Raw genomic sequence first — 24,639 nt, 5'->3', positions numbered from 1 at the left:
TTACGAAAGAATTGAGTCTCGTGACCGATAATGAAGTTCAGTTGTTACTTAATTTATTGTACTCGGGACAGTAAAAATGGCCAATCGTATTGTCATTTATTTTTTGCATCACTTGCCTGATTTTACTGAGTATTAGAATTAAGGAGGAATAATTGTTTAAAATATAAATGTATTTTTGAAAAGATATTACAAAAAGAACCAAATGTTTATTATTTCTTAAACTTCCTTCCTCCTCCTATGACATTAATATAAAATGTCAATCCTAATGGTTTGGGTACACAAACATATTTAATAAAAAATGCCGAACTAATAAAGCATTCGCTTTCCTAGAGACAAAATTTCGATTCGTTTAAATATTCATCTAGATACCCAATTGTCCCCTAAAGCTGATAAGTGATAATACTGATAATTGATAAGTGATAACGTGTCTGAACTGCCGGTAATGTCAATTTCTGGATGAGTGCATCACTTGCCAAGAGTTGTAAATTTGATTTTGCCCTTTTTACTACTTGAAAAAGTAGAAAATAACCTGTGATATTAAGTGATGATTAACGTTTGTGGGAATTTATTTCACAAAATTGTACCATCTTAGGAGGTAACCATTATTTTTTGCCACACCTCATGAAACACGTCCCAAAAATAATTTTTTTGCAGGCGATAATGAATATCGAGGCCCGAAACTTCCTCACCGGCTTTCATAACGTGCCGGGGGCCACTGTTAAAGAAAAACAAACGAATTTTTTCCAATTTTTGCATCGAAATATCTCGCTTAAAAACCAGCAAAGAACGCTTGATTGCATCAGTAATAATTTGCAAGCGGTGTCGCATTTAGAGCGAATTTTTCGCACCGATTTTCTCATCTATTTTCGCCGTTTCTCCGAATTATTTCAAGATTTTAAAACGGGGGATGAAATCACACTTTGTAAGCTTGCACGCGAAGATTGGTTTTTCCTGCAGGCGTTTAAGGACGTGGGGACACACGAGTTGATAAATGAAGTGTTGCCCTCAGTGTCGTACTCTGTCAAAGTCCGGATTTTGAAAAAACTGCCGGTTGGAGAGAGTGCAGCTGATGCGATTTTTGACGCGCTTTGTGACCGCTATGGCGTTTTTTTCGCGACGGTTTTACTCGCGAAATGTTCGAAAAATAAGATTTCGGAAACGTTGCAACAATATCCCATTAAGTTAACAACGAATCAATTGAAATTAATTTACGAGAAAGACCCGAACTTGTTCGTTGTTTATTTCGACGAAAGGGTGCGACATTTGGGTGACCACACTTTCATGAACGGTGACCCGATTTTGGTCTTTCTCGCCCAAAACAACCCTCAATTATTTTCGAAATTGTTCGTCAAGTATAAATTTCAAGTTCGGCTCGGGCGTCGGACCACCAAAAACTACATAAAGTCGCAAAAAAGCCAGGTTTTGGCCGAACCAAAATCATTCTTAAACGTGCTAAATTCGAGCCAAATCATCCGAAAGTTGGGGCCTGAAATTCGGTGCATTCTCTTCGAAAAGGGGGAAAAGTCGCAATTTTATTGGTCGTCCCATTTGAAATATTTTCCGAAAAAACACCAGTTTGAGATTTTCCGATCGGTTTACGACTCAATTTATTACAAAAAGTTTGGTAGTGACATTAACGCGATCACGCCAGAAATTTTGCGTTTGATAACCGACCCGAAAGAACGGGAACAATGCGCGAAATTGTTGCACGAAAGATCGGGCAATTTGGACTACATTCAGTACTTTAGTTCGAAATTTTTCCTCGAGTATTTCTTGGAAAAAATCGACTTTTTGAACAGGGACGAAAGGTCCCGATTGGTGAAATTGGGCGTTTGTTGTTGCACGATTAACAACGATCTTAACACGTTCTTGAGAATTTGCGAACTGCTTTGCAATCGATTAAAAAACGACGATAACTCGGTCGTATCTTTTTTGTACTCTCTTTGTGACAATCCGCAACTGGTTGATAAATTCACGAAAATTCACTGGAAATTCGTTTATGAAATTCTCGCAATTGAGAAAGCCAACCGTAACTCGATGTACGCCATAACTTTCATTTGGGAAAAATACGTCATTTTTTTGGTCGAAAATGGGTTAGATTTAAAGCCGATATTGATCGATTGGGATACGCTTTTTTATTCGTACAATATTCAAAACAATGCGAAAGTGTTTCGAGCGGTCGTGTGTGAATTAATCGAGTCTGGAGATCCGTACGATTACGAACTTTGCGATTGCCAAATCGCTGCGTTTTGCAAATTGTACAATGATCGAAACGAGCCGAAAATCGAAGTATGGACACATGCCAGAGTGTTAAATTCGGTCAAAAGTCGTCTAGAAAATGAGACAATCACGTATTGGGACAATTGGGTCACACAAGGCATTTCATACGTCGTATGCCAGAAAAATAGTCCGAAGGAATTGAAAAATTTGTATTTTAAAAGATTAGGATGTGCTTCGACTATGGACGGCTTGAATTGGTTTTTACGGCACGAGCCGGAGACAATTGAGCAAAATATAGATTCGTTTTTGGAACGTATTCATTTGATTTCGAACTGTTCTAATAATTTTTGGCGCCACGTGAAAAAACTATCGTTTCTTAACATTGCCAACCGTGTCATTGATTTCTGTCAGGAAAAGTTGCGCCAAAATGAATTTAACCATTCAGACGTGCGTGATCTAGTCTTGGCTTTAGCCCTTGTGGCTCCATCCGAGGTTTATATCAATTACCTCAAAACTTTCATACCAAATGAATTTAAAGTCGATTTAACAAATAACGAAGTTAGAAATTTGTACTCGGTCCAGTGCACACTTGTGCGCTACGCTCATCTTTCAGTCCGTCCCGAGACTCTCTTCCCTGTTGCTTTACAATTTTGCAAAGGCGATTATTTGCGTCGAGGCCTAGGCTCGGTTTATAGTTGCGTGTATAATACACCGGAACTTGAAGCGAAAAAATTTTTGGCCGAAATTAACCAAGTCAAAGCTGTTTCGGTGAAAAAGCATGCTTTGCATTTGATTTGTGTCGTTTGCGACGTCAGTACAACTCTTGAATTTCTCAAAACGGCGCCTGATTCACACATGATTGTTTTGAAATATTTCGCGAAAAGTCCCAACTCACTTTTGTGGAATTTAATCGAAAAACTAGTTGGCCAGACTGAGGAAAAGAGTTTGAATGTGTTTAAGTGGATGTTGAATGTTACAACTCCCCGAAATTACAGGTGCAAGTTTTTCGAAATTATTTGGGACGTTTTGGATAAGTTTAACAGTACAGAAATCAAGCGGATTTTAATTAAAAAAATCGATAAAGATTGTCTCGCGGAACTTAACCACGACATTACGGCAAAAATAGTAAAAGAAACCCTTTTTAAATTTGAACAAGGCCACGACTATATTGCCAAAATACTTATGAACACCAACGCGAAATTTGAATTTTTCGGAGAGATTTTATCAGATTTGAAAAAAACCAGTTCGCTGCAGTCGCGTCGCCAATTACCAAGTTTCATACAAATTCTATTTAAAAATTACGTCAAGTCGGAGAAAAACAATGATAAATTCGTTGCGCAAATATCGGCAGTTTTCCAGTCGGTTTTTTCGCTTTCGGAGGCTTTCATGGAGAATATTTTAATTTCGTGTATGCGTCTCAAAGGTCAGAGGGTTGAAAATTGCGCAAAAATGATCCAAGAATTGAATAAAACCGTTGCGGACGCGTACGGAAGTGTCGGTGTGAATTTTTTGGGGGAAGTACTCAAAAGTAGGGTCATGTCATTGTTGTTTCCAAATGATCGAGTGAAATTGTGTTACTGTTTAATGCAAATTCAAGACTGTGTCAGTGATTATGTTTTGATTATTAAGTTGTTACCGAACAAAGAACCGAAACGAAAAGATGATTTTTTGTTGTATGAGGAAATTACGAAAGAGTTGAGTCGCGTGTCCGATAGTAAAGTTCAATTGTTACTTAATTTATTGTACGCGGGACAATAAAATTGATAATCGTGTTGGCATTTATTGGGAATTAGAATTAAGAAGCAGTTGTTTAAAATATAAATGTATTTTTGAAGAAATATTACATAAAGAACCAAGTATTATTTCTTAAACTTCCTTCCTTGTCCTGGGACATTTAAAAAATAAACAAACACATAATTGCTAAAACAACCGCGTTACTGCTCCGTGTACGAATGCTCGAACTCTTCGTCCGTGGTTTGCACCTCCTCTTGTCCCTCCTTGACCAAAAATCCGTGCTTCTGATCAACAACAACATCGACAACAACTTCGTTCCCTGGATATTCATAATCCACATATTCCACTCCTTGTTCGTAATTATGATCGTCGTTTTCCTCCGTATTGATGATGGAAAAATTGGCCGCATTGATCAACTCGTCGTTGGCTTCCCCCGTATATCGGTAAAACCCCCAAATCCACAACTGGTTCTCCATACACTTGATGTACCCCAAAACTTTATTGAAGAAATGATTGATGTTGATTTTGGGGTGACTTTCGATAAATTGCCACGCTCTGACTACATTTTTCTTCTGCGAGACGCTCAAATCGCGCGCGAATGTCCGTTTCGAGGGGGCTGTGTTCACAGTGCACAAAAACGCCTCCAATTCGATCAGTTTCTCGACCACTGAGACGATATTTATTTGCTGTTTTTGCATTTTGCCTTTGGAAATCATCAAAAAATCGCGCAGTTTTTTAAACGGGGCTATCACGTTCTCGTTGATGCGGTTTTCGAGCCGATGGACGCAAAACAAATCGGGGGTTACTTTATTAATCCATTGGTCCTTGATATAGTCGAATATGGGGGCTGTCAGCTCGCTTTGGCCCATTTCAGAGGCCTGGAGCTCAATGTTGTTCAAACCGTCGATGATTGTGTTGACTGGTAAGAGGGGCAACATCAGGATCATGTGGTAAATGTTGCGGAAACACGAGTTTGTTTCGAGTTCGCGCGACAAGTTCAACGAGCAAATTTTTTTGTAAATGTTTTGCGTGTAATAAAAGACTGAGCCCCCGATGTGTGAGTCCATGTAAATTTCGCCTAAAGAATAGTGAAGCGTTGCTTCGTAATCAGTGACGATTTCTTCCGGTTTTAGTTTCGGGGCGAGAATGTCCCGGAGATAGGTAAAAACGGTTTTGTAAATTTCTGGGGATTTTTCGTTTGTTAGGGCAAACATGATTGGGTAATATTGGAAGCAATCGAACTTAATTTTCCGGTTTTTCACCACGATCGGTTGGTACTTGTCATTGTCGCTAATCCACACCAAAACCGTGATCAAATGATACTTGAATTTTTCGTTCGTGTCAATTTTGTAGCTCGCATCGACGTACATTATTTTACTCCCTGAAATCTCCTCGATTGTTTCACAGTTGGCAAAAATGACAGCCTTTCCCCCATCGCTCGCAGTCAGTCTCTCCTGATAGAACTGTTTATGTCCGTGCGTAAAATGCAGTTTTTGGAACTCGTCGTTTTCGATTTGTTCGAAAAACTGTTCAAAGGAATAAATTGGTGGCGACTTTAGGTTCATCTGTTGGCAACAGATCTGGTTAATCACCGTTTTGAGCGGTACCAACTCTTGCATTTCGGGGTCTTTTTCGCAAAATTCCTCGTAAACGCTGCGAAAGTTTAGGGATTTGTCGCTTTGCATTTTGCGACGCATGAGGTGCAAAAAAATTTGCTTGCGGCGCTCTTCGGGGGAGGGGGCTGGGTGATTATGCCCGATTTTGACGACGACTTTCGGGTCCACAATGCCCGATTCGGGCAGCGTTTGCTCGGCGCTGGCGCGGCATTTGCCAATGAGGCATTTCAAATGCCTGGAAAATAAATAATTTGTGTTGGCATCCGTGAACACGATAATTAAATTACCTGATATTCCCTTTGCATAGCCGGTACTCGAACACGTAATTATCCACCAGACAGAACGACTCCGAGTTGTAAATCCCTTCAATTTCTTTGGCTTCGTATGTCCCAACGCGCGGTTGGTGCACGCTGACTTTGATTCCCTTGGGTAGTTTCACTTCATTGCTGCCAACCTTGACCACATTGTTGGGCTCAATGTACGCAACCGAAGTCCCCTGTTCTTGCCCTTCTTCGTCATCACTCTGCACTTGAATGATGATGTTATCGGCACTTTTCATCTCATCGGTCAGTTTGCCCTCCAAAGCTTTCATCAGTTCAGCCTCAACGTATTCGAATTTTTTATCAATCTCCGATTTCGGTTTTGTGACCGGATGCGTTTCGGTGTATTTTCGGATCTCATCGGCGCAGAATTTTTTCGTTTGAGTTATTTGATTGTCGTGGATTTTTCGTTTTTCGGCGAAACGGATCGCTTCGCGTTGTTTGTGGTCGCTGGAGAGGCAATTTGTACGAAATTTGTAGTAACTACGAACTGTTTGGAGGCATTTAGGGCAGATTAGTTTCGATAAACGGTCGCCTTTTGCTACACGAAGTGAGGGCATGCAAGTGGTGATTGCCTGGGCTATGGTCACGTTGGGGATGAGGAGGGTGTAGACGTTCGTTGTGGCATCTTCCTTGCCCAAGCACAGCCTGCAAGCTGATTTTTTTCCAATTAAGATTACTTAAGAAGCTCATAGTGATTAACTACATGTTGTAAAGTATTTTGTTTTAATATCATCGTTCAATGGTTAATTACCTGATTGATGGTCGAGTGGTGGCCGCCCAAAAGCGTCAAACTTCTCTGAAAAAAAATGTTGTTTGGATTTTGAAATGATTTATCATTCTCAGGTTGGTGTTCTGTATTTCAGTTATTAAATAAAAATGCCAACATAGGTACTACTACACTAACAGAATCTAAGAATTTAAAATAACCAAATTTTCTTAGAATTAATTGTAACGAAAAGCGTGACAAGAGCGAGTATTTTAAAAACTTTGAATAAATTTTTGTAATTATTTTTGCTAAACGCGTTTGAGTTTATATACTTCTTGGCAAAAATGAATCTTTTTAAGTGAAAGTTTTTAAAGACGCTGTAAATAAAATTACCGCTAGTTGAAGGCTTCGGTGTGACTTTTTCCTCCGCCTTCCGGTTTTTGGTGGGACTGGGAATTGGTAGCTCTTCGAGTACGTTTTCGAGTGCATTTTCTGCGAAAAATCGTTACGAATTGTCGAAATTTCGCTGATTTTTACCTTTAACTCGGTCCAAAACGTCACTGTCATCGGAAAAATGGTCCAGGCAGACGAAACTCGTGTCGTCTGGTACGAAATCTGGAATTTCTAAAGCTTCCAACCATTGTTTTAAAATTTCGGCCTGTTTGGGAAACGGTATTCCGGTTGTTGCGGTGTTTTTACAATTCGGTACAACGCATCTTTCGACATTTTCATTTTCTGTAGCTTCCATGTTTGTTGTTTGGAGAGCAAAACGATTTATTAGAACTATTGGGATTTCTGGGACTCCTGATTTTATGACAAAATTCAACGTTTTGGGTAAAAATCGTCAAATTTAACGAGATTTAGGTTTTTCAATCATTTCGTAATCACTTTCTGTTATCACAAACACAGCGTTTTTGTCGGAGACAAGCGTCAATTGATTTTTTAGGTTAGATTTTGCAGCGCCATCTTATGAAAGTGTGATTTGAACTAATATTCAAAAGAGAGAATTTTATTTTATTTCTATTTTTGTGTTATTTTTTCAAAAATTTTGATGATTTTTTGTTGGATTGGTTAGTAAAGTTCTGTTGCTACTATTAAAGAAAAAAAAAAGATTGCCGAAACCCGGGATTGAACCGGGGACCTTTAGATCTTCGGTCTTATTTTATTATTATTTCAACATAGTTTATTTAAATTACAACAATTACAAAGGATCAGAAATCCTACAAACACAGAAATCTTAACCTAATTTACAAATTATAATTTACAGGTTCATGCACAGTCGTGCTTAACCTGTAGTGCAAACAATTATTGGTGCGCTGAAGGCGCCTTATACTTAATACTTAATTAATACAGTATGGGATTTTCTTATAACTAACATGCATAACAAAATTATCATTGATCTAAGGGAAAGAAGTACAAAAACCCTTTTTCTGTTGACCCCGCCGAGCCATAAATTACGCGTCCTACCTAAGTTAACTTAAGCTATGCACCGAAGCGCGCGACTGTGGACCAGAGGTCTCCCCAGTCCTGTAGTTTTGTACTTTTTGAAAATATTTATTTTGTGACATTTTAACTAATTTAACTTAACCTACTTATTTACATACAATATTTACAAATATACAAAAAAGTGCGTTTGGAAATTCGTGGACCACATAGCGAACTAGAGGTCGATCCTTGATTTCCGACGTTAAATCAACTGGATTGGTGGCTGATTCATTTCAGTTAGACTTTGACAGATCACACGAGAATAAAATTCCATGGATCTGTCTAAGGGGTCTGAGGCCCTGCTGGAAGTTTATTTATCGTAGATGCTCAAATGTTGATACGATAATTTATGTTTTAGCCTGAAGGGCGTGTTGTAACTTCTAAATTTAGTGATTCTACGAGTTAATTTATTGAAATTTAATTGATGACTATAAAAATTGTTACTAAGTTTATTAACAAATGCGCGTAGGCTAGTGGTCGCCGATCTTTCCTGCAGATCGACAATTCTAGCATAGCGACTTTCATCCAAAGCTAATCTTAAACATTTATTTTGAAAAACTTCCAGCGGTTTGAAGGCAGTGTCCGAGAGGTGACACCATACGGGGGCGGCGTATGTCAAAATTGGTCGAAATATGGTTTTGTACATTAACACTTTATTTTGTGGCGTGAGTTTACTGTTTCTGTTCATAAGCGAGTACATGTTTTTAAGGGCGGCGGAGGCTTTACTAATTAAGTACTTAGTGTTTTTGAAAAAATTTAAACGTGTGTCAATGTACGTCCCGAGATATTTAACGTGCGGTTCGTCTGTAATTTTGTTATCGTATACCCGTAATTTATCCCAAATTTTATGGTCGGTAAATTTTCGTGTAAATATTATTTGTTGTGTTTTTTCCGCGTTGATTTTGATTTTCCACTTGTCATAAAATTTCTCCAATAAATTAATATGAATTTGTATTTGCTTGCTCGCTATCTGGGCCGAAAAGGAGCTCGCGTATATTGCCGTGTCGTCTGCGTAAAGCGCCGTATTTGTTTTCGCGAATATTGGTATGTCATTTATAAAAATATTAAAAAGAGTTGGACCTAGTACTGAAACTTGCGGGACCCCCGCTCCAATTAATTTCCTCGTCGATTGGGTATTTTTTAATTGTACTAGGAGTTCCCGATTTGTTAAATATGAATGGATTAATAAGATTAAGCTTTTCGGAATTTTGTAATGGATCATTTTGTATATTAAACCGTCGATCCAAACGCGGTCAAATGCTTTTTCAATATCAAGTAAAGCCATTGTGGTAACTTTATCTTTATTGTAATTAATCTGAATATCATTAACGATTCTGGCAAGTTGTTGTGTGGTATTGTGTTTCGGTCTAAATCCAAACTGGCAATTATTAATTGTTTTATTTTTCTGAAGAATTTTGCTGAGTCTAAAATGAATTGCCTTTTCGAAAATTTTGGAGATACAAGAAAGTAAACTAATCGGTCTGTAACTGCTCGGTAATTGCGCGTTTTTACCTGGTTTAAAAATGGGTACTACTTTTGCGGTTTTAAATGATTGGGGATAATGATTTAATTTGAACATTGCATTAACTAAATTTGTCAATTGTACTAAAGCTTTACGTGAGAAATTTTTAATTACTTTATTTTCTATTTCGTCTAGCCCCGGGGCTTTGTTATTGGGGAATTTTTTAATTATTTCTGCAATTTCGGTTGGGTTTGTTACAATTCGTGATAGATAGTGTTGTGAATTTATCTGCTCGCGATTTTGATTTATGAATTCTTCAACTTGCCTTTTAATATCATTTTGTTCGTTATTGAAATTTTGATCTGCTCTATGTACTGATTCGTATTGTGCCGCCAGTGCCTCCGCCTTTTGCTCCGTCGTTTCTGCTGGGGTGCCATTCGCGATAAGTGTCGGTATATCATAAGATTTACGTTTCAATAATTTTATCATTTTCCAAAGTGAATTATCGTTAGGGTTAAGTGAAGCTAATTTTGTTTGCCAAACGTTATTTTTATGTTCGCGTATTAGATTCTTTATTTGACTATTTAATGCCGAAATTTGGGGTTTGAGTGTAATGTCACCGGTGACTTGCATTCGTTTCTTGACGCGATTACGAGTTTTAATTAAATTAACAATGTTATCCGGTATTTTGTCTTTTCTTAATGAAGTGACTATTCGCGTGGTTGAATGTTTTTTCCTAATTTTTTGAATTGATTTTGTAAACTTATTTATTTCGTGTTCTAATTGTTCGGTGGTTAAAATATTATGATTAATTTGGATTTCATTATCTAAATCTTTGCGGAAGTTATGCCAGTTGGTTCAGTGAACGGTAAGTAAATACTTACCGTTTTGTTATTCCTAGTAACCAATAAAAGCAACATACCGTCGTGGTAACGCCTAGGGTAAATAGACAAAAAAGACCGATCGTGCAAAAATGTTATTGTAGTATTCAACGATAGGCAACCAACAATGTCATTATTGTTACATAGTTATAATTTGTCTAAATTTGAGTTTTTTTAATTTCGTAATTGTGATATTAAAAAGCCTAGACATTTTTATAATAAAGCTTAATCGCGCGCGGCGCTGTTTCGGTCGATAATTCAGTTTTACTTGTCGTTTGTTGTTGCCATAGAATAAGAGTTGTTGCGTCGAGTAGACAGTTGACAGTTGACACCTTGTAGTAGCGTGTGAGCGTCGTGAGCGTGTTGTGCATCGATTAACAGGTAAGTCTTGATTGTCTTGATATTTGTTAAATGTTATAAGTAAAATGTAATTCGTCTGACATTATGTTTATTTTCAACGATTGTGTTTAAAATTAAAGTAAATCAAATAACTGAATCCTGACCCACGACCACGTGGTTTTTATATTGTAATTGTTTTCGCGTCCAAAACATGGCAGTAATTACATAATAACTAGAATGATTATATTTATTATACTGTTATCACTAGGAAGTTGTAACACGTGTTGTACGGTAGGCAAAATTGCTTATCTGAATTTGTGTTTTTGTAAAGGTTTTTAAATATCGCAGAGAAAATGTCTGCTTAACGCTGACTCGTACTGTAAGTTGTTTCTATTGTTGTAATGTACAACTTTCACTTTCTTGTTAAATGTGCAACCCTCAATCCTTAACCGCTCGTGACGCCCCCCTTCTGGGAGCAGGTAGTTTTTCCTTCTTAAAAAGGACCGTCACAAAAATGAGGGAAGGAGACGCGATGTAGAGCTAAAAGTAAATTGTTGTAACGTTGTAAGTTGTTGGAAGTTTGTAGAGAATAAATCTGTTGAATTTTACACCGAGTATATTAATATTTCCCCTTTCTGAAGTATCACGAAATCGTGGATACAACACTATTCTTAGGTCCAAATCACACAATAGGTATTTTTTTTTATACTTGGAAGTAAGTGAATAATCTCATTTATCGGAAGAAAGGCATACCTATATTCAGAATACCAATTATTCATTAAACTCAACTAGTTTGTTAAAGTTAACTAATTGCCTTTCGCAGTTACTTTATAATAGCATACTTTACAGGCAAATAAGCTTGACCATTAATAAACTTACCTACTCATTCTATCAACAACACAATTTCTCTCAAAGTTAGTTGCATTCCAATATATATATATATATATATATATATATATATATATATATATATATATATATATATATATATATATTGAAGTAATCTAAAAGTTGGATTTTTTTAAGCACAATTTGTTGTGCTTAGGTTATCAAAGATGAGTTATCTGTTTACATTATCATCATCGATTAAATTATAATGAAAACATGTCTTTACCACAATTGTTGTTATATTGTTTATTACCGAATCTTTGCTATAAAACTATTATACTATTTATTATATGCCCTTTGGTTAACTTGATAATATTTTTAATCATCTCTCTTAATTTCAATTATCGTTTCAATTTGCTTTATCTGACTATCTTTTCGAGTGATTCTCCTATATTCAAATAAAACTTTTTAGTGTATTCCAAATATGAATAAAATATTTCTTCCAAAGTAATATAAATATTCTTTAATTTCTTGATCCGTTTTTGTATTTAATGTTATTATTAGAGATTTAATATTACGAACACTCAATAAAATCCATATTGTTTTATTTAAATTAACTATTTGGCGAAATATTTATAATATATTTTGTTATCAATTTTTTATAATATGATAATTCATTTTTAATCTTATCATAATTTATTATTTGGTATTCTATTTTATAGTTTTCTAAAATTTTCTTTAAATCTTTCTTAATATCGCGTAAATTCAGTGGGGGATAGCTACCCCCCACTGAAATTCCATATTGTATAAAGCATAAAAGATCATTTGTTATTATTATATTTTTCTTTTAAATAACGTAAACCATATATCGGTCAACCACGTACTCAAATTAATTTTATAGGAGTAGTTATTTTTATTTATAAAGTCCAACAGGTTTAATGGATTAGCATTAATTTTATAATTATGTATTGCCTTAAAATATTATATTCGTTAACGTTAGTTTCCTATTTATCTAGCAATTCTTCTAATTTAAAATGATATTTCCAAACTTTTTTTGCCTTATTGTTATTCAACATCATTATTAATTTTAAAATTTTTAATCATTTTGTATATATATTTATACAAATTTGCTTTAGTATTTTTATAATCTATTTCTTCGTATGAGATTTCCTAGTCCTTTAAAAAGTTCTTAAAATCGCGTTATTTCTTCAATAAATCCCATGAATTGAAGCAAATTATTTGTGATTAATATTTTTCTTTTTCTGCAAAAACAACATATTTCCAAAAAAATACGACTATCAATTTTCTCTTAAAATCAACACCTACCTACGTCTTTACTTATAGCATTTGTTGATTTTTCATAACCCAATATTTCTGCTAAATCTTTACCTTGTTGATTATCATTGATTATCATTATCATTGTCTAATATGAAAAATACGTCTTGATCATAAACTTTCAAGTAACAGTATTATCTATGTCAATAATTTAATTTTTAATTTTTCGCTTCTTCTTTCTTGGAAGATAAAATTCTTTCCATACGTTATTTGTCTTCATCATATAATTACATCTAATAGTTTTATTTATTTTATTTTTTATGATACGTAGGTCCCATATTGCCTCGCATATTGTACTAGATCCCTTTTATTACAAGTATTTATTTTTTTGACAATTAATTAAATAAACATTAAATTGATCACCTCCTCCCTATACCACACATATTTTTTTGAATCTCGAGGCTTATCACAAGTTTACCTCAAAAGGGACAGTGTGTTTTATCATGCACTGTTTATAGATAATTTCTTATGAAAAAAATGTAATAAATTAAATGAATTGCTCACATAACGATGACCAAGAAGCACGACAAATGTTTCAGAAAAGGTTAAACGATATGAGAAGTATATATAATGTATGAAAATAACGTATTAACCTTGGCAAAACTAGATTTTCTTAAAATACACTTTCGTAATCTTGAAGTCTTTGATGAATAAATTTTCTAATAAATGACAAGTCTTTGCTCCATTTGTTTGGAATTAAAATGTCCAGATGATTTTTATAACTATAGAAATAAATATGAAAAAACATGTAAACAATGTAAAAAAGCAGTTAATTCTACTCGTTTATTATGTGATTGTGGTAGATATTACACTAGAACTAATTTTAAAAGGCATATAAAAACAGATTTGCATAAAAAATGGATTGAATTTATTTATTTACTAAAAATTGTTTGTTAGATTTTTTCCTATAATAAATGGAACGAAGGAACTTAAGTAATCTTCGTTTATCTGAACTGTTTAATATTGCAAAATCATTAGACATCAAATATATTAGAAAATATAATAAAGCAGACTTAATAAAAGCTATTATTAAAGCTGAAGAGCAATTACATAAGGAAATAAAAAACGGAAAAAAATCAGTTATGCCTCCTTTGCGGAATTCGGACAGAGTCCTCATGAGCGAAGCGAATTCAGAAATATTTTCATTTGATGATGATTTATTTGCTGAACCAAGAAAAAAGAGAGTTAGTAAAATCAAATGTGACATATGTGGAAAATATATCAAAAGCACCCGAATGCACCTCCATAAAAAAAAGATTTCTGGAAATTAATGGTTAATGCCCCATATGGTAAGTCTATGCAATCTGTTAGAAACCAACAAAATATTAAATTATATTGTGATGAAGAAAAATTACAAAAAGCGATAAACAAACCTAATTTTAAACACAGAACTATATTTAGCAAACACCTGGCAGCAGTTCACAATTTTAAAACAAAAGTATTGTTTAATAAACCAATTTATATTGGACAAGCTGTATTAGATTTATCGAAATTGTTAATGTATAACTTCCATTACAATGTAATTAAAAAAGAATTTAATGAAAACGTAAAACTTCTTTATGGAGACACTGATAGCTTTATATATGAGATTAAAAATGCCGATTTCTATGAATTTATGAAAAACAATCCCGTCTATTTTGATACAGCTGATTATCCAAAGGATCATCCATTATATTCGGATAAAAATAAGAAAGTAATAGGGAAGTTCAAAGATGAATTGAATGGTATTAAGATATTAGAATGCATAGGTTTAAGGTCAAAAATGTACAGTTACAGAACTGAAACGTCTGTTTCGAAAAAATTAAAAGGTATCAAAAAAGCAGTATTGAAGAAAGAAATAAGTTTTGAAGATTACAAAAATTGCTTGTTTAATCAAAAGGAATACTTTCATAGGCAGAAAGTGATCAGGAGTCATAAACATGATATATTTACTGAAGAAGTAAAGAAAAAGTCTCTAAGTTGGAAAGATGATAAAAGATACCTTTTACCTAATTCTACAGATACATTAGCTTATGGACTCGTATTAGTATCATCATAATATAACATAACATAATCGCTATTTTTTATTAGTGTTGAAGTAATAAATTAAGAAAACAATAATTACAATTACGATAATAAACATAAGAACAAAAATAATAATTTTTAATTTATTAACTTGTTGAATGAGACTTGAAAACTTTTTTCGGAATTTTGGATATTCTTCATTGAATATATTTAAATTCTTGAATACAGTACTTTCCATTTAATTTACAATTTTTGAATCTTTTCATTTATTGCTCTCATATTTTTAGTATGTCTTTCAAATATTTTCAAAGTTCTTTTCTTTACATCATCGATGTTTGATGGTATTACTACTGTTTTGCTTCTTAATTCTGCTAGTTTCTTAGGATCGTAATTATTGTAGTTATCTAATTTATATTCCAATTCATCTATTTTATTATTAGCGGACTCTAGCTCACAATCAGTCATAATTAATTGTTCAAGGAATAAATTAGCTGCTTTTCTTGCAATATATTTATCTACAACTTCTTGTTTGAAACCAACTATTTTTGCTCCATCTTCTAATCTGTCTATTTCAGTAATAATAGGTTTTAAATCTTTTTTCCATTTTTCTTTCTCATCGTTGGGAATGTATGAAACTAGTTTGTCCATTTATGACTGAAAAGTTTCTAAAGATTTACTAATTAATTCGTCTGCTTCTTCATCTAAACTTGTATTTTTACGACTACCTGCTTTATGTTCTACATTATCGAATATTTTTTTATTTTTTATTTTACTTTTTCTCTCATTTGTTCCCAATTGTTCCGATTTGTTCTCTTTTGTTCCGGATTGATCTGGTTTGTCCCCGTTTGTTCTCGTTTTACATGCAATCTTAATTCCAACTGAATTTAGTCCCATATTAAGGGAATTTCTGGAAATACTTTTAGATTTGCAAAAACCTGTCTTTGTTAGTTTTTTATTTACGGTCGAATTGAGATATTCTATAGCAAAATTACGATTTCTCATTTGAGTTACTTCTTTGATATTTTTTGGTATATTTAGTTTTTTATCTTGAGTAAAAGATTTGTAACTATTTTTAAATTGCTGGAGGTCAGATTGTTGTCTTATTTTTAATGGTGTATAATATTCTGCTACAATTTTGTTTTCTCTAGTACTGGTCATTTTTTAATTTATTGTAGAAATTTTTGTATTACTCGTTAGATACTGAACGTTGTATTTTCCAACATAGTAGTGAATATTTCTGTAATTTAAAAAAATGTTGATATAGAAAAAAAGAATTATTGTGCAGTTTATTTCATACTACTCGGATTATAATTATTTATATGCTTATTTGTATTACAGATTGTAGCCGAACCAAAGTAAAAATGAACGAGAGTTCTTCTCTAAATGATTCTAAGGTGAAGGTAAGAAATATATTTAGTCAGTCAGGTTTATTGGTGGAATTCACAATCATTAGTAAAACTCTCCTGTATTAGAAATTAACGGTGGCAATAATTTATTATTAGTAATAATAAGTACATATAATATAATTTTCAGAAACTTTTAATTTAAAAACCACAAAAATAATCCTAATCACTTTATTTATAACAACTATGCTAATGCATTTAGTAACGAGTTGTAATTTTTTTCTGTTTTTAGGATTCAGAAAAGTCGCTGTGCGAACTGGCAAGTCATGAATTCGCCACAATCAAAGAGACAATTACCTTTGTGGACAAGACCTTGTTTATCAAATGTCTCTTAAGTGATACTAGTGAAATAGTACTACTAACGGCGCCTAGAGCTTTTGGAAAAACTACCCTCATGGATATGTTGAAGCAGTTTCTACTGGGGAAAAGAAGTTTATTTGAGAACCTAAAGATTTGTACTGAAGAAACACAATTTTTTTCAAAGCACTGCAGATCTCATCCTGTGATACATATTGATCTCGGGAGTGTTCGTGGTAGCAGTTTTACTGAAGTTAAGCACGAATTGGCGTTGGCTATAAATCGTGCATTCAGAGAACATGAATATCTGGTGAAGAAGACTGATGATGGTAGAATAGTCTGGACAAGTGAAAAGTTAAGCATTTCGCACATTGACGTTAAATACTTCGAAAATTTCTACGATCAAAAAAAGTGCATCATGTTATGTAAAGCTCATTTGGTAAATAGCTTAACATTTTTATCGAAAGTTTTACATACACATTATGAGGAAAAAGTTTTCATACTCATCGATGAGTACGATGCTGTGGTGGGCCTGGTATTCGAGTCTTGTCCGAATAAAGATGACATTGGATTAATTAATGATTGTCTAAAACATTTCATGGCTAGTACGCTGAAATTCAATGATTTCATAAAACGCTCATTAATTTTTGCTTGTGTTCGGTTGGCCGGAGCCTTCTCAGGGGATGCAGCAAGAGTTATAAAACATTATCCGTTCCTAAGTGATCTTCGATACGCACCGTACTTAGGATTTACGGATGAGGAGGTAAAGCATCTACTTGAGCTTCCAGAAGTTAAAGCTGCTTGTGGGAAAGTAACATTCAAAACAATTACGGAATGGTATGATGGATATATGGTATCTAATAGCCCATTGAAAATATTCAGTAGCTGGTCAGTCTTGAACCTTTTGAAAAGGGTTTATACAACCGGTACGCTCAAATATTCCTCTTTCTGGATTATCAATCCAGGTCATGTAAAAAATCTGGGGAAGCTGTTTGCGGAACCTTCAGTTCGAGAAAAAATTGAGGAACTTATTTCTAATGGTGAAGTTAAGATAAGAAGAGTTACATCGGTGAATGTCGATCATCTAACGAGTCTAAAGGAACTTATTTGTTTGCAGTTTGATGAAATATCGGAGGAAAATGTGGAGTTATTTTTGCATTTCTTGGCTGATTCTGGTTACTTTAATATATTGTCAATTGATAAGAAAACAGATGACATTGAAACAAACACCGAGGATGAAGATGAAGATGAAGATGAAGAATGGGCTGATTTTGAAAATGACTCGACATTTTGTGTTTTAAAAATACCTAATTTTGAAATTAAGCAACATGTCCGCAACCTTTGCTATAGTGAAGCACTGGCAGTTATACGTAAATTCCACTTGAACGCTATATCTGTTAAAAATTATGTAAGTGCTCTGAATATACTATTACAAAGTACAAGTGAGAGGGCATTTGTTGATCTTGCAAACGCCGTATTAGTATTACTCTCTGAATCACAGAAGATTATGAATGAAAAAGAACTTCATCACATCTTGTATACTCTGGTATATGACTCCAGATACTTCGAAACACACAGTGAGGTCCAGATCAAGAAAAAAAGAAAAGGACCAGGGATAGCCAATACCCTAGATGTGGTGATAATCAGTAAGTACGTTGGAATCATTTTTGAATACAAAATGAATTCCAAGTCTGCAAATGAAGCTTTACAACAAATTTTTGAGAAGCAATATTACACTAAATTTGATGAACCTGACTATAAACACATTTCAAAAAAGATTTACGCTGGTTTGACATTCGAGCCAGAGGAGAAGAAAGTTTTTATAACATATCAAGTTGGAACTGAAGGAATAAGTAAATCTGTCTGTAGTGATACACTATTATAATTTATTATGTTAAAAAAATTAATACTTATTTTATTATTCTGCTAATGATTTGTTTATAGTGGTAATAATAAAATTCTATTTAAATTTCCAAATGCAATTTTACTTGTTACCAAAATCCGTTTGTTCACCAAGTTCAGCTAATTTTACTGTCCTGTTGATTCGCCAAAGGCCAAAGGCTCATGAGTCGAAGACGAATTCAGGATTGATGGTCGTGCCGATGATTCTCCTCGATAGACACATACCTATAAACGGTATAAGCTGTCGTGAAAGAGGAGATGCTGTAAAAATAAGTCGGAATGAAAACGGGGAATGTTTTGCACTTATTTTTATTAATTCTGTAAATATTCTGAATCCAAGAATTATCATGAAGGCATAGTCGAATATTGGGGTGTTAAATTTGATAATTAAGACACAAACCGAACATGTTTACGATAACATTAAAGTTTTAATAGCGATCTCTAAATGAAAATCCATAATGGAGTGTTCAGATATTTTAGTAGACTTCGAACAATTAGGTGTATCTTTTTTATGTGCGTATAATAGTTGAATACAGTTGGGGTATGCAAAATTTATTTGGTAATCATTTTTAACACCTTTGCCATGCGCCAATTGGCTTGGTCCAGAAATGAAAAGCTATATTTTTGGGGTATCTAAAAACTAGGGAATTTATAAAGGTTTTTCCTGGTTTTTAAAGTAATTTTACTTGGAGTGTCGAGGATTTTAAGTCGCTTTAAGTTGTATTTCATTGATTTTTTCCATGCGCCAATAGGCTTGGTCCAGAAATGAAAAGCTGTTTTGAGGTGTGTGAAATCTAGAGATTTGACAATGGTTTTAGAGCAGTTTTGAGGTAATTTTAATTGATTTTTGCATGCGCCAATTGGCTTGGTCCAGAAATGAAGAGCTATTTTTGGGGTGTCTAAAATCAAGGCATTTTGTAGGTTTTTTAGATTTTTTTCTTATGTTTACTTTTAGAAAAACAACAAGTTTGTAGAATTCTACCCTGTCTTTTCATGTGCCCAATTTTTGGTGGTCTACACATATTTGGATACTTTTGGGGTGGATAAGCACACATTTATATTTTTTTGTTTTATTTATTTTCTATATAAAGTATAGCTAGTACGAGCCGTAACAAATAAATGTTTGGACAAATACATTTGTGTAAAGAAAATGCACGTCAAGGTAATGAATGTGTATTTAAAAAAACAAGTATATTTCAAAGAAATACGTTTGTTTTCTAACTTAAGACCTATTTTAGAGCACTTATATTTAACATAAAATTAGAAAAAAAAACAAGAATAATGTCTGACGACTACTAATTGTTTGAACAAAAAAAACCTTGTAGTAATTTGTGACAAATATGTTTTATTTAATTTTTTAAAGCATTCAATGATTACTAAGGAATATTTCAGAGACAACTTTTCATTTTTGCCAAAAAAAGCAAATCTGGGCTATTTGCTGGCCAAGACAATGTAAAAATTACCGTTTTTTTATTTCAAAAGTTTTGCTGTGTAACAAGAAATATATTTTTTATAAAATAAAAATTGAGACAACTTTTCAGAGGATGGTAATAAATGTTTTTGCAAAATATATTTGATGCTGTTTAGTGTCTCATCTATGAACTCAAATTGCTCCAGACCCATGTTTCCCATACCATATTTGTTCCTTGGCAAATTTAACCAAATTTTGAAACAGTCTTTATGCAAAAAAGTTTGCTAGTTTTTATTACTTGTTTTTGAAAATCACAGAACCTACTACACAAACACAAAATTAAGATTCATCAGTAAATATAACTTTTATAGTAATTTTATGTCCACTGTCAGTTACTTTCGACCTACATAGTTCTCTGCTTTTTTTAAGCACACTTTGTTATTTATTTATAAAAGCCAAGAGCTGGTTTTTTTATTGATCTGCGACAACATTCTTAAGAACAATAATTGAAATACGATCCTGCAATCCATAGAGCAGTGATTTTTCTTAATGTGCTTCTGTGGCAACTTTTACAAATTTCTGCCAAGTCTCGTTGAAGCTTTCGTGTCATAACTTGTAAAGAATTGTCCATACCCAGTTTTTTGCCAACTAGAACATCTTGTAGAAAACCCCAGAAGAATTATTTTACCTTGGTTGGAATTGCCACCCCTTTTGCTTTTGTTTTAATAAATTAAAATGGAATAAATGTTTTGGCATTCTATCAAACTGATGGTCAAACCATGTTAAATACAAAACCCGTCAGTCAAAGCCTACTATTTTGGTATTAAATTTGTTAGCGTCTATACATTTATTAGTTGTCAAGCCAAATGGTTAAATTTCATCATTTACATTTTTTTACGATAACTGATTGAAAATCAGACAAAAAATTTCAAAAAAACGCCTAAGTAGTATATAGAGAAATACAGAGTGTTTCACACAACTTTCCTAATGCACGCACCCAAATATACAAAAGCCACAAAACACTAGATACAAAAAATTCACATTTAATGATTTAACGACAGTAGTGGTCAAACTAATCACTAATCAGCAATAGTTATCGTGTGTTCTATCAAGAGACGGAATGAAAATGATTCTAATCTATCTATTTCAATCACTAATCACTTAAATTATTTTTTGTATTTTTTTGAAGGGGTGAACAAACTAGAAAAAGTTTTTCAATTTTTCACTAATCAAGTTCGTAAATTACGTAAAACACCCTGTAGATAAGTTTAAATTCATGCAAATGAATAAAGTCTATTTGGAATAAAACCAATTTTTTTATTAAATAAAACAAGATTTCGTCCAAATATTCTGTTGTAAGGGCTCATACTTTTCACGTGGATAAGTTATAATAAACCATAATTAAATATTATTGTTTTATTACTTTATCAATAATGATTCAGCTAAAAACTAAATAAAACATTGAAGTTTGACAATTGTTGACCATTTTGCAAGGTCTACTTGATTAACTATGAAAATTACGAAGTAAAATCCGTTTCTTGTGATTTTTTTCAAAAACTGTAAGAGATAGGTATAGGACGTATTGATAAAAGTCACCATAAATATCATATTCTTTTGATTGGCTTTAAGAAATTAGAGAAACTGAGTGATAACAATTTATTGATAACCATTTTGAAAAAATCATAGTAGCCATGAATTTTGACAGTTGACAATTTTGAAAATTCTAGAAGACTCTTCGAATCTTTGGTTATCGAATGCAAAAAAATATTCACTTATCACAAAGGATTCAAGGGCTGTGACATCTTAGATAAACTCTTGCAAATGAAAATTTTACCAAAAAAATTGACATGTCAAAAACTATGACAGATAAGATAAGTTACCAACAACTTGATAACCATTTTGAAAAAATCATAGTAGCCATGAATTTTGACAGTTGAATAAAGTCTATTTGGAATAAAACCAATTTTTTTATTAAATAAAACAAGATTTCGTCCAAATATTCTGTTGTAAGAGCTCGTACTTTTCACGTGGATAAGTGATTAATAATTTATCAATTGAGTTCGATCTTTCGATTTATCAATCAATTCACTTTCCCTCCCTGTCAGCTTTTTCTCAATGTTGGCCATTTTTATGCATTCAATCCGCCCTTTTTCTCATTTGAAATAAACCTCAATTATTCCCGTCCTTGCAAACTCCCGCTCATTTGTCCATTTTCCGTCCCACTGATCCAACTTTGAAGCTCCTCTGCCACTTCCTGTAACCATTTCGTAATCACTTTCTGTTATCACAAACCACCATGTATAGATAGTCCTGGTGAACCAACTTCCCTTATTTTCCATTGTCGGGCGCAAACCAAAATGTGGAGCAAGTTGGAGCTTTTATTTTATCTGACAGATGGCACCAGCGTAGACTGGGACTGTCACAATGTTTACAAGAAAAAAGATACACGCATCACGTTGTTAAAAATATGACATTTATGAAGAACAATTAATACCTGAAGGATGCCCGCACCGAATGGTAGTGGAGTTTTTTTTTCTGGAAAGCATTTATTCTGACTTCAATGTTTCGATGTCTTTCGCGGCCGAAAATGCATCGAACCGAAGTTTAGAACTATTCAGAAAATATTATTATTTCAGCGCGAAAAAAGCAGAAGTTGTTACAAGATGACTAACTTGGGTGCTGAGATAACATTTTTTAATTTCGCATCATTTTTTTATAAAAAACAAAGAAAATTTGTGAAATTGTGACAGTCCCAGTCTACCGTGCTGCCATCTATCAACTTGCTCCAGCGTTAGAATCAATTATAATAGCGAGTTGGTTTACCTGTCTGTCTCTATATCGTGTCACAAACACAGCGTTTTTGTCGGAGACAAGCGTCAATTGATTTTTTAGGTTAGATTTTGCAGCGCCATCTTATGAAAGTGTGATTTGAACTAATATTCAAAAGAGAGAATTTTATTTTATTTCTATTTTTGTTATTTTTCAAAAATTCTGATGATTTTTTGTTGGATTGGTTAGTAAAGGTCTGTTGCTATTATTAAAGAAAAAAAAAGATTGCCGAAACCCGGGATTGAACCGGGGGACCTTTAGATCTTCAGTCTAACGCTCTCCCAACTGAGCTATTTCGGCATACATAGTAGTTTTTTCTCCAACCACATTTACCATATTTTTTTAATTATTCATAAAACAAACTTTGAACTTATTCTATATCAAAAAAACATTAAAATTCGGATAAGATACAAACATTTATGCCAAGATATAACGGATTATAACAGCTGACTCAGTTACGTATGGATTTTCAATTGTTTTATTTTTTTTGATAACGTTATCTAATTTTTAATTTATTATTAAATGCGCGTAAATAACGCATAAACTCGACATTAGAACAAAACACACAAGTTTTTTTATTGCGGTGCCTTATTTAAATTTTTAATAATTATTCAGTGCGTAATTAAATTATTTGATTTAATTTGGGCAACAGAGCCATAAGTCACGCCAATTACTCGCCAAATAACAATAAAATGTGATTAAAACTTTCCGGGTTTTCCCCAGCAGTGTTTTTGTTATCTGTCTTAATGGCTAAAAATCAGATTTCTCGCCGATAAAAATGAACAACAAAGTAATGCAAACTCATTCCAAGTGTGCACTTTTAAATCCTAGTCAGAATTACTTTAAAATCGATTTTAACAATAATGTCATCAAGTGACCCCACCAGTGCCAACGTCGTAAAATTCGCTTCTTTGGGTACGTCTCTCCCCGAAGCCCCAAAACCCAAAAATAAGCCCTGAATTGAAACCTGCAAAATAGGTTATGTAACCACATTTGCAGATTCTGAAACGCAGGCTCTCTTAAGACAAGCCACCGCCAGTCGTCTTTTTGCGTACTGTCCCTACTCCAAGTTTCAAGTGGGGGCTGCAGTTGCCACCACCACGGGGGCTATTTTCGGGGGATGTAATATTGAAAATTCGGCCTACACTGTGGGGATTTGTGCCGAACGGACGGCTCTAGCCAAGGCCATTAGTGAAGGGTTCCAAAGTTTCAAAGCTGTGGCTGTGATAGGCAACCAAGAAAACGTCTACACCACCCCATGTGGCGCCTGCAGGCAGTTCATGAGCGAATACGGCAACATGAAAATTTTTATTTCGAAGTCGGACCTGGAGCACGTTTTTGTGACCGATTTGGGGCAACTCTTGCCCCACCAGTTCCAGTCACCAACAATTAATCAATAAATTTATTAAAATGTACCAAATCTTTTTAAATTTGTCGGCTGTCAAAAATTTGTTTGCTGACAGGTGACTAACAATTGCGTTATTTTGAAAAATTGTTAATCACAAAAAGTGATTACGTTTGATAAAAAAACGGCCAGACTCATTTGAGGTAAGCTTGCAATATACTTTTATTACAATTGCACGTTTTTAACGCTAAAAATGCTAATTTTTTTGTTTTTTCGTGTTTGATCGTCTTTTGTTGCAAAACTACAGTTTTTTGAAGTTTGCTAAAATGTTCCTTAAAACCTGTAATAATAAAATAGTTTGTGCGAAAATTGATCAGTGGTCACGAAATATTATTTTATTTACGGTAAAATTGTGTTTTTTCGAATTATTTGTGGAAAACGTATTTTTGTTGCCAGGTTGGCAATTCAGTTTGTCAATTATGTCATTTGAAAAAGTTTGATAAAATTTTAAGTGATAAA

The 24,639-nt window shown here is 33.6% G+C and overlaps 4 protein-coding genes and 1 non-coding gene across 6 annotated transcripts; 3 read left to right on the top strand and 2 right to left on the bottom strand.

Moving 5' to 3' along the window:
- Positions 1 to 226: 226 nt before the first annotated feature.
- LOC103314015 (hypothetical protein) lies at positions 227 to 4,077 on the top strand. The gene is made up of 2 exons (XM_064357404.1): positions 227 to 595; positions 655 to 4,077. The coding sequence occupies exon 2, from the start codon at positions 661 to 663 to the stop codon at positions 3,976 to 3,978; it is 3,318 nt and encodes a 1,105-aa protein (XP_064213474.1). The 5' UTR covers positions 227 to 595; positions 655 to 660; the 3' UTR covers positions 3,979 to 4,077.
- LOC660378 (uncharacterized) lies at positions 4,027 to 7,574 on the bottom strand. The gene is made up of 5 exons (XM_966614.4): positions 7,137 to 7,574; positions 6,993 to 7,091; positions 6,645 to 6,689; positions 5,858 to 6,545; positions 4,027 to 5,805 (listed from the first exon to the last, which is right to left on the bottom strand). The coding sequence occupies exons 1-5, from the start codon at positions 7,345 to 7,347 to the stop codon at positions 4,155 to 4,157; spliced, it is 2,694 nt and encodes an 897-aa protein (XP_971707.2). The 5' UTR covers positions 7,348 to 7,574; the 3' UTR covers positions 4,027 to 4,154.
- Positions 7,575 to 10,667: 3,093 nt separating this feature from the next.
- On the top strand, positions 10,668 to 18,610 carry LOC103314479 (uncharacterized). 2 transcript variants are annotated; one of them, XM_064357406.1, is made up of 3 exons: positions 10,668 to 10,808; positions 16,272 to 16,327; positions 16,569 to 18,610. In XM_064357406.1, the coding sequence occupies exons 2-3, from the start codon at positions 16,295 to 16,297 to the stop codon at positions 18,516 to 18,518; spliced, it is 1,983 nt and encodes a 660-aa protein (XP_064213476.1). In that variant the 5' UTR covers positions 10,668 to 10,808; positions 16,272 to 16,294; the 3' UTR covers positions 18,519 to 18,610. The 2 variants fall into 2 exon arrangements, with proteins under 2 accessions (XP_064213476.1, XP_064213475.1); XM_064357405.1 differs by having other exon boundaries at positions 16,272 to 16,333.
- A 4,391-nt stretch (positions 18,611 to 23,001) lies between these two features.
- On the bottom strand, positions 23,002 to 23,075 carry TRNAF-GAA (transfer RNA phenylalanine (anticodon GAA)). The gene has a single exon. It is a non-coding gene; the product is annotated as a tRNA-Phe (tRNA).
- Positions 23,076 to 23,381: 306 nt separating this feature from the next.
- On the top strand, positions 23,382 to 24,195 carry LOC660436 (cytidine deaminase). The gene is made up of 2 exons (XM_966667.4): positions 23,382 to 23,690; positions 23,775 to 24,195. Exons 1-2 carry the CDS (start codon positions 23,639 to 23,641, stop codon positions 24,173 to 24,175), a joined length of 453 nt encoding a protein of 150 aa, XP_971760.1. The 5' UTR covers positions 23,382 to 23,638; the 3' UTR covers positions 24,176 to 24,195.
- The last annotated feature ends 444 nt before the right edge of the window (positions 24,196 to 24,639 follow it).

Source organism: Tribolium castaneum, chromosome 6, assembly GCF_031307605.1.
Source record: "Tribolium castaneum strain GA2 chromosome 6, icTriCast1.1, whole genome shotgun sequence".
Lineage (NCBI taxonomy): Eukaryota > Metazoa > Arthropoda > Insecta > Coleoptera > Tenebrionidae > Tribolium > Tribolium castaneum.
This window is presented reverse-complemented; position numbering and strand designations above follow the sequence as displayed.

Excerpts from the sequence above, each read along its gene's own strand:
- LOC103314015 (XM_064357404.1), top strand. The coding sequence starts at position 661 with ATGAATATCGAGGCCCGAAACTTCCTCACCGGCTTTCATAACGTGCCG.
- LOC660378 (XM_966614.4), bottom strand. The coding sequence starts at position 7,347 with ATGGAAGCTACAGAAAATGAAAATGTCGAAAGATGCGTTGTACCGAAT. Across the intron at positions 7,092-7,136 it reads CGTTTTGGACCGAGTTAAAG|AAAATGCACTCGAAAACGTA; the intron begins GTAAAAATCAGC and ends GATTTTTCGCAG. Across the intron at positions 6,690-6,992 it reads ACCGAAGCCTTCAACTAGCG|AGAAGTTTGACGCTTTTGGG; the intron begins GTAATTTTATTT and ends ATTTTTTTTCAG.
- LOC103314479 (XM_064357405.1), top strand. The coding sequence starts at position 16,295 with ATGAACGAGAGTTCTTCTCTAAATGATTCTAAGGTGAAG. Across the intron at positions 16,334-16,568 it reads TAAATGATTCTAAGGTGAAG|GATTCAGAAAAGTCGCTGTG; the intron begins GTAAGAAATATA and ends TTCTGTTTTTAG.
- LOC660436 (XM_966667.4), top strand. The coding sequence starts at position 23,639 with ATGTCATCAAGTGACCCCACCAGTGCCAACGTCGTAAAATTCGCTTCT. Across the intron at positions 23,691-23,774 it reads CGTAAAATTCGCTTCTTTGG|ATTCTGAAACGCAGGCTCTC; the intron begins GTACGTCTCTCC and ends CCACATTTGCAG.